Below are 9,493 nucleotides of genomic sequence, written 5' to 3' on the forward strand. Positions count from 1 at the left end.
CCAGCTCAGCTGACGCCAGGCAGGCAGTCGCGGCGCATCAGCAACATCTCTCGGCGGAAGATGATGGCAGACTCTGGAAATCATGAAGAAAAAGTGGCGGTGATTTGCAATACCGACATCACGCCCACGGAATCCGAGAACAATATCATCAACACGGTAGTGCCGTTATTTGCTTCCATTACGTTCACGTTGAATTCTAAATAGTCGTTAGCATTTTTAGCTAACAGGCTGTTGTGGAGTTCATTCAAACGTCAATACTGACTTATTTTGGAGTAGATTCAACGCTTTCGGTGTGTTCCGAGACTTTTATTTCAATTACATGTCAACGCAATGGTAAAACTTCAACGAATATGTTGCTTTCGGAAAGTTGCGCTACTACAAACTTTCCTTCTGATGCTAGCTTGCTAACTTAGCTTGCACGCTTGCATTTGATGGTGTTGAATGGAATATGAAAAGCCCTTCTGTAAATTCAGTGTTTTGTTGTCTCGGTTTTGGTTCAATTGATACTTATACGAATTGGACAAAAAGAGGAAGTCGTCGGTCCCGTGACAAGCTAACCTCTGTCACGGTTACACCTTGGGGGGGTAGGGAGAAAGGTGAGCACGTCTGCCTCACAGTCTGAAGTTCTGGGTTCGAATACCGTCAGATGTTGGGTTTCTTCAGGTACCCCGACTCCTTCGCGCTTTCTATGAACGTTAGGTTGATTGAGGACTCAAAATTGAACGTTTTTTTTTCTGAATCCGCTCCATGCGATTGGCAAACGACTGTAATGAGGATAAGTGGTCATGATGGACTTGCACCTCTGTGCGTTTTATCTGTCCATCTTAACTGTTGCACCTTACGTTATTGTTTTATGGTTCAGCACATTTGATTCAGAATATATCCTCTTATGCAGATGGTTGAAAAAGGGACACCACTGTTGAAGAAGCTGGAGATCAATGTGGCAGAAGCTGAGAAGAGAACGGGCAAGAACACGGTCAACATGCAGGAAACCTACACCGTCTACCTCGTAGAAACAAGGTGGGGTTCTGCTAAATGGAAGTACATGCATACCATAACCCCGTGCAAAAATATCACAGGCAAAAATTCCCCATTCCTCAGATAATACATTCCACAAATCGTCTTTATTCTTCATTTCTAATTGTCTATGAATAAAGTTTGACTGACATATCTGATTGTTTTGTTGACGTTCTCTTTAGCGCAGCTCCATCAAGTGGATGCATAAGGCAACCCTGGCCACTATATGTAGTAGCTTCTATTGTTCCAGTCTTATAATGCGGTGCGCTCTATATATGAAAACCTTTTTTAAAATGGGCACTTCATTGAAGATACACCTTATAATTTGATTTGCTTTTTAGTGGGGAAAATACAGTAATAATAACCCTAATAATGATACAGAAAGCAAATTCGTTTGACTAGCATGAGCATAAATATGTGTTTTTGACAAAAAATGAGCACTTATGTTTACTTTTTTGAAGTTTCGTTGTTCTTGTAAGACCCAAAACAGACATGGAGGGCGTAAGCATCATAATTTGATTTTGATTGGTTAATGCCGTCTTTGTTAGATAAAGCAAAAAAAAGAAAAGCGCTCATTAATGGTTATAGACAGTATTAGCGGTTATTGATACCTTGACTTTTTAACGTCTTGGTAAATCGTCAACCCGGTTATCAATCCATGCCAAATTGTCACATTGTGTTCCCGTTGTCGTGTATGCAGACCCTCTGAATCAGTCCCGAGCGTTTCTCCAGCTGTCACGCCTGACACGCTGTGGAGACGCTACAGTGAGTTTGAGCTACTTCGAACGTACCTGTTGGTCACCTACCCTTACATCATCATCCCTCCACTGCCTGAGAAAAGGGTGAGTGGAAATAGACACATGTGTTCGTTCATTCGCAATCATTTATGTGTGGGTTGTTTCAACATCAGGCGGAGTTTGTGTGGCACAAGCTTTCTGCTGACAACCTGGACCCTGACTTTGTCGAGCGGAGAAGGGTAGGCCTGGAAAACTTCCTGCTTCGTGTGATGTCACATCCTGTCCTCTGCAAAGACAAGATCGTTTTCCTTTTCCTGACAGAGGTTTGGACCGGTTTTAAAAACCTGCTGACTTTTTATTTTTGAATACAGTAGAACCTTGCTGGCGAATCAACTTTTTTTTTTTTTTTTTTTTTTTAGAATAGAATGCAATATAGAATGCCTTTTGTCATTGTATAGCAGGTATACAATTTCAACTCCAATTGGTGCATTTTATACAAACATGATCAGTAGTTAAAATAAATATCATAAAATAAAAATCATGGTTTCACAGAGTGTAACCAGGCCTCCAATTATCTGGGTGTGGTCATGTGACGATCGCAAGCTGAGCTTTTATTGGTTGCTAACTGAACTCTGAAATCTGATGTCATTTTCAATCAATAGTCATTGTCAAAATGCATTTTCAAGTGTATTAATTGTACATTAACAATTATATAGCTATCAAGTCAATTACAGACAAAAAAATGGATTTCTAAAAATTGGTAAATGTAGTACAACAGTATTTCTTTAAATAAATGATTTATTGACTCTTTGTATTTGTTATTAAATTGGTCACTGCTACAATATTATGATTAATATTGCAGCATCCAAGCAAGAGCACCTGTAGAAATAACTGGTCTTAAAATGCATTGCATCTTGTTCATGCTGGGTAACCCCTTGGTTCTTTTGTCGTACTGTAAATGTCAACTGAAAGGCTTCTGTATTGACCTGTCAATCATTTTTCTTCAGGAGAAAGGGTGGAGGGATGCAGTTTTGGAGACCGGTTTCCAGGATAAGGTATTGAATTTTTCTTCAGTAGTTTTTGTATACAGAGCTGCATCCTGATAAATTAGAGAAACACTTAAAAGTTCTTTCTTATGCTTGCAATTGCCGTGTATTTGTTTTAAAATAAATATTTGTTCTGATTTTTTCAGTGCACGATACTATATAAGTTTAAGCTGTAGTAAGATTTCCACTATACTCTAATTCATTTTGATGCTCCCGTTTTACTAAATCATATCTTGAAAACAATATGATATCAAAAGCAGATTGACAATAATCTTTCTCATTAGGCAGATTCCAGACTAAAGTCCCTGAGTGCCATGTTCAGAGTTAAGAACCCTGATAAGTAAGTGTCCATTTCCTCAACCTTTTTTTTTTGTCTCACTCACAGATTGAGCTAATATTTTTACTTCAACACAAAAGATGCTGAGCTGTTCTTCTGCTACATTTCCCAGGCGCTTCACAGCAATGAAACAGTATAGCGATGAACTGAACACCGCCATTTCTCAACTTCTCAGGGTGAGAGCGGTGAGTATCAACACGTGTATGCAAAACGCAAATTGTTGTCATTATACTTTGAGGTGACTATGACTGTGCGATAAATACAATTATTTCAATTAACGTGGCATTTTAAGAAACAAAGATTGGAAAATTAGATAGATTGTAAAATCACAATGGGTGGTCCAAAAACATGTACACAAAAGGTACTTACAACTTAATTGTGGCATTTGAAGGTATACTACATTGATTTAACCATTTTATTATAATAATAATATTAATATACAATATTTGGACTCTTATAAAAATGGAAAATTGTGTATTTCGGATTAAATGAGTTAACATGACAACTAAATTATTTGCACGTGCAATTAATACTTTTAATAAACACATTTTTTCACTTGCTCTCGATCGAAAATGACATCACACGTATTGAAGGCTCAATTGCGGTTCTGCTTATGAATGTCACATGACCAACAGGTAAGCCGTGATTTGTCATTACTTGAGCCTTGAGCACAGACCTCTTTTTAGAGGTCACAAGTTTAAAAAAAAAAAAAAGAGTTTCTTTTCGGTATGTATTAATTATATATTATATATGAAATAATGTAGTTTTAAAATTTATTATAGACAAAATATTAATTCTTGTACAAATCGAAAAATAAATAGACTATCCTTTTCAGGGGTTATGCACTAGCTAAGTTTACATGATAACTTATTTTAAATCGGTTTTCATTTTTTTTGGTAAAATATTTTCCATAGGATTTTAAAAAATGAATCAAACCTTTAGATATAAGTTTGTAGGGTTTATTTTGTCCATTAAAATTGTAATCTTTCTGCGTGATTGAAGAAATCGAGGAGACATAATTTGTGCTTACCTCTCATCAAGCTACCGAAAGATATTTTATAGATTTTTAATTTCATCTCTTCATGAAAGTTGTCTGTGTTTATCGCAGAGAGTAGCAGACAGACTGTACGGCGTTTACAAAGTCCATGGTAATTATGGACGAGTCTTCAGGTGAGTGCTTCATGTTCTTGTCTTATTTTTACCACTAGGGGGTGTGTGTTTGACATCTTATAAATATACGGCAGTGATGATATGCTCCACAAGATGTCATCTAGCTGTCATTTGACTTGACACCTAACAGGATGCATATGACAGGCACTCTTGTCTCTCTTGTTTCTCCAGTGAATGGAGTGCTATAGAGAAAGAGATGGGAGATGGACTACAGAGTGCCGGGCACCACATGGACACGTAAGTTCAAATTGCCGTTTGGCCATCAATTCGCTGTAGCACTTTGCTTATGAGGTACGCTCGTGTAATTGCAAAACAAAGAGGCATACAACATCAGTAAAACATTATTTCATTACATGAATGTTTCAACGAAAGACAATTGAGTTTAATTACACCATTGAAAACAATGTTTCTGTGTGCCTTATATAATTTTGGTTGATAATATTTGACATGTGTGGCCAGGTATGCAGCATCGATAGATGATATTTTGGAGGAGGAAGAGCACTACGCTGACCAACTGAAAGAATATCTCTTTTACACCGAGGCTGTGCGGTATGTTTTTTACGATTTTGAAAAAATTGATTACCTTTTTCCAGAGTGACCATGCCTGCATGTTTACAAATCAGAGCTGTACCAACAAACCGTCAACACAGATGGAACGTTTAGAAATAAGTACAGCACCAACAAATTTAACATAACAGCAACACATTCAGATTGTTAGACTACTGTACCGACACAACAGTAAAATGCCTGGGTGTGTTACTAGCAAAGTGTGCCCCCTGGTGACACGCAAAACTGCTGTTCTATCCATCCATTTTCTGTAGCTGCTTTTCCTCACTAGGGTTGCAGGCTTGCTGGTGTCCATCTCAGCTGGCTGTGGGCAGTAGGCGTGAGACACTCTGGACTGGTTGCCAGTCAATGACTTTGCCTATCTAAGGACAATTTTGAGTGTCCAATGCATCTGCCATGTATGTTTTTGGAGTGTGGGAGGAAACTGGAGCGCCGGGATAAAGCCCACGCAGGCTTGGGGAGAAGATGCACAGTCCACATAGGAAGAGCTGGATTTGAACCTGGGTCTCTGAATTGGGAGGCAGACATGCTAACCACTCTTCCACTGAGCCGCCCCGAAATAGCAGTTCAAACTCAAAATCAATGCTTTTGTTAGCATCCTTTTCTGTCTCCCTTTGTTTACATGGAGTTTGCCCCCTGGTGGCTGGTGGAAAAAAAATGCAGATAAGCCACACTGGACCATAAGACACAGGGTTCAAAGCATGAGAAAGATAGTAGCGGTTTATTATCTAAAATTTAGTGTATATAACATGTTTGTTGTATTTTTTTTTCCTATGTCATTCAATGGTGGTCAAAGATTTATGTACACGTTTTGTCTGTGCTCAGATCTGTGTGTCGGAAACATGAGCTGATCCAGTACGAGTTGGAAGTGGCAGCTCAAGATTTGTCCTACAAGAAGCAGCAGCGAGAAGAACTCGCCACTGGGGTAACCCACTGGGGGACTTTAGAATGAGACCTCTTTAGCACTGTCTACTTATATTTTTTTCCTCCTCATGCTTCACTTACATCTTGCATGTGATTTTTGTGTAGCTGGTGCGCGTCTTCTCCCTGAAGGGGATGACCAGTAAACTATTTGGTCAGGAGAGCCAGGAGCAAAGGGAGAGCAGGCTGGCGGCCTTGGAACAGACCATCCAGGAAGGAGAGGAAACGCTCAAGGAGAAGAACGCAGAGTGCCAGTCAGCTCATTTCTTCAACCTTGTTTGCTTGTTTTTTATCTCTTTCTTTTTTTTTTGCCAGTGGATAAAGATAAGTTGGTCTTCTTCTTTTGAAAGTCGTCATCTGTTTTTCTTCACAGAGAGTTTGTGCAAACAGCCTGGGAGGACATTGAGCGTTTTAAGGAACAGAAGGATCGAGATCTACGCGAGGCACTCATCAGCTATGCCATTATGCAAATTAGCATGTGCAAGAAGGTAGGTTTGGTGATACAACATCTTGTACACCAGCGTAATCTAGAAGTAGTGAAGAAAAAACAGTTTTGTTTGAGTTTTTTTTTTTTTTTTTTTAATCTTTATTTTTTTTTTGGGTGTTCAAAATTTCAATTCAGTGAATAATTTTAAGATTCATCTTTTCAGTAAGCTATGTCTTGTACAGAGAGCACAAAGAGCAGATTTTGGGGATGGTATATGGGGCCTCATGAAGCACTTTTTATATTTATCCTCTAGATAAAGGGTGCCGAACTCATTTTTATATTGGCCACGTTGTAGTTTTTTTTTTTTTGGACGGCCATTGTAACTTTGAAGTCAAATATTAAGAATGAGCGTCACACATTTACACGTTTTGAAATCAGAGGCAGCTAAAAACTGTTCAAAAGGGGTATTGGTAAGAAAAAAATGTGTAAAGGTTGAACATAACTTGCAAATTTGGTATTTTAGCCAGAAACTTTTAAGTCATAATTAGCATTTTGCAGCCACATAAAATGATGCGGCGGGCCAGATCTGGAGTTGTTAGGAGTTGGCCATATGAAAAAAGATTTTCTGTTTTTATGAAAATGGAGATGACCACTACTGTCAGCCTGACCGGTTGCTTTTTTTTTTTTTTTTTTTTTCTCTTGAGGGTAAAACGAGAGTATGTTTGGGGAAGAAGCACCTGTCATATCTTGTTTATTATTTTTTATGTTTATTATTTAGACACAGCATCAATTGAAGCTAGGTCACTATTTGAGTAAATGTTGTGCTATTTAAAAAAAAATCTGCCTTTATGAAATGAATATGGATCAGATAGCTTATGAAAGAATGAGAAACACTACAGTTAACATTTTTTTGTTGATTCTTTTGCTTGGTTTTGTTTTTTTGCCTGAGGGGGGTTAAAAGGCGTATATTTGAAGTGGATGATTATTCGTCTCAAATTGTTGTCATTTTGATGTATTCTGTTGTTGCCTTAGGGAATCCAGGTGTGGTCCAATGCCAAGGAGTGTTTCAACAAGATGTGAGCCACCTTGCAGCCAGTCATCTGAAATATATTATTCCACTTCAAATACTCAACCCGGTACCACACTGTTCAGTTGGTATCTGGATAGTCTTTTGGAGATAAGCTCTCGTTTTGAACCATTTGGACCAGTCCTACATGTTCCAAATTCCAGGTTTGTTCACAGCTTCTCTCAGCATGTTGGGAGCTCATTTCATCCAGAGAGCAGGTACTAGTAAGGGATTCGTCGCAGATAATTAATTCTGGCATGATCTTATGCCTCGAATGTTTCGTTTGTTTTTCTCTTTTCCCCAGTTTAAATCAGGGGTGGGGAACCGACAACTCGTGGGCCATATATAACCTGCGGGATAGCATTTGATCTGCTGCCCCAGTATAAACGTCTTACATCAAATAAAACCTCGGCATAAATAACGTTTCCCACCCCGATCTAAATAAACTGCAATTCATTGTCAAATAAATAACCGTGATTTTAAAAAATGTCATGACTCAGCCAAAGCCTTTAACTTTTTTGACATGTGTTCTTGATAAGAGGCACTTAACCTCAGTAATTTATTACGACATGTTCTAATGTGCAAATAAACCGCAGTGTGTGAGAGCCACTCGAGGTCGCCATTTTGGTGTGTAATGTATTTTTTTTTCAATGACTGAAACGTGCCACTCCCACCGACTGTCCCATTAAACAGCTTACCAAAGCATGCATGTATATATCGTACATGTTGGCCCATAATCACTTTAACACAAGCACATTACAAAAAAGTGGTAATAGCCAAATAATATCTGATCAACTTGTGCATCAGAAGCAATGTTAAAGCTTTCAGATTTTGTCCAAATGATTTGTTTCATGGGAGATCATTTTGTATGTGATTGTAATCATTGTGCACTAATAATAAACATTTCTGTAAAAAAAAAAAAAAAAGGAAAAAAGACTGTTCTATTCAAGTAATGCACCAGAATGTTGTTTTCTGTAATAACAGATTGTTAAAATGACTTCCTGTCAAATTTCATCAATGTTCAAATCCACCATTGTGTGGCAACCGTTAGAACGCACACACACACACACACACACACACACACACACACACACACACACACACACACTGATTACACAATTTACACTCATGGCAGAATGGGTTCACCCATTAAGTGAGACAGACAGATGCTAAGAGTGCAGGACACTAGGGGGCGTCAGACCTCAAACATTTACGATATGATTTTACTCGAACGGATTCTAGAATGTGAATTGAATTTCAAGTCGAAAGAAAAATTCAAATTTAAAATGAATACAGTCGCACAGGAGAAAGGTGAATTTATTTGATAATCAGCCTTCCTGCCCATGCAGTCGCACAGGAGAAAGGTGAATTTATTTGATAATCAGCCTTCCTGCCCATGCAGAGCCGCAGTTGACACTAAATTCACGCTCAAGTGTCTGGGATAGTTGCAGTACGTTTTAATTGCGAATTCTCCTTAAAACTAATATTAATTATTTATGAGTAACACCTGAAATATTTTTTGTGTGTACAAAAAATCATTAGTAAAATGAGGATGGAACTCCGATTTATTGTTAAACTAAGAAGTTTAAATGACCAAGACAACCTACTTTCGTGAAAGAACAGTTAAACGAGGAAAATTGAGCATTTCCGGGAGTTAAAAATGTATGTTTCTCTCACTATGTTTACCTATCTCCATGAAAGCATAGCCTATGTGAAATATCGATGGAAGGGGGTACTGAATAAAATCTCTCATTGAGCGCCACAGGGGTAGACCGACCCTGGATAATAGCACTGAGCATGAAGTTGTGCAAATATTTCCATTTTCCAATCTGTCAATTGTACGTAAAGCCAAGGTACAAAACCGTAACATGGGAAAATACAATGAAAACAGGACCAATAATCTATTTGATGTTTAATAATTCTACATTATCGTAAATTACTGAAAGACTACAGCGAGTTCCGCTTTACTGTACATAGAACAAGTGTTACGCCTCTGTCGTACGTAAATCCGTCGTAAACCGAGGACCAATTTGTTCCATTGAGTCAGTTAAAAGGTGGATGACATTTTTTTGTCTCCGTGTACATTCTCCTGAAAGCGTAGTTTGTGAGAGACAAAAGAACCAGGGTTGTTGGGATTCAAGAAAATCAAAAAACGAGTGGAGGAAAAAAAAAAAGCCGGCTCGTGCCTTGTCTGCTCTGCCAGTG

General features: G+C 38.3%; 1 protein-coding gene across 1 annotated transcript; it reads left to right on the forward strand.

Moving 5' to 3' along the window:
* On the forward strand, positions 1 to 8,203 carry snx4 (sorting nexin 4). The gene is made up of 14 exons (XM_088416149.1): positions 1 to 156; positions 896 to 1,020; positions 1,718 to 1,859; positions 1,928 to 2,077; positions 2,762 to 2,809; positions 3,085 to 3,140; positions 3,250 to 3,322; positions 4,246 to 4,307; positions 4,479 to 4,544; positions 4,767 to 4,856; positions 5,700 to 5,799; positions 5,904 to 6,049; positions 6,169 to 6,283; positions 7,255 to 8,203. Exons 1-14 carry the CDS (start codon positions 61 to 63, stop codon positions 7,300 to 7,302), a joined length of 1,317 nt encoding a protein of 438 aa, XP_088272275.1. The 5' UTR covers positions 1 to 60; the 3' UTR covers positions 7,303 to 8,203.
* Positions 8,204 to 9,493: the final 1,290 nt, after the last annotated feature.

The sequence above is a fragment of the Hippichthys cyanospilos genome, chromosome 5 (genome assembly GCF_059441005.1).
Source record: "Hippichthys cyanospilos isolate Australia breed blue-spotted pipefish chromosome 5, RoL_Hcya_1.0, whole genome shotgun sequence".
In the NCBI taxonomy this organism is placed as follows: domain Eukaryota; kingdom Metazoa; phylum Chordata; class Actinopteri; order Syngnathiformes; family Syngnathidae; genus Hippichthys; species Hippichthys cyanospilos.

Coding starts and splice junctions, on each gene's coding strand:
- snx4 (XM_088416149.1), top strand. CDS start 61: ATGATGGCAGACTCTGGAAATCATGAAGAAAAAGTGGCGGTGATTTGC. Junction 1,860..1,927: donor CTCCACTGCCTGAGAAAAGG/GTGAGTGGAAAT, acceptor TTTCAACATCAG/GCGGAGTTTGTGTGGCACAA. Junction 4,308..4,478: donor AATTATGGACGAGTCTTCAG/GTGAGTGCTTCA, acceptor TTGTTTCTCCAG/TGAATGGAGTGCTATAGAGA.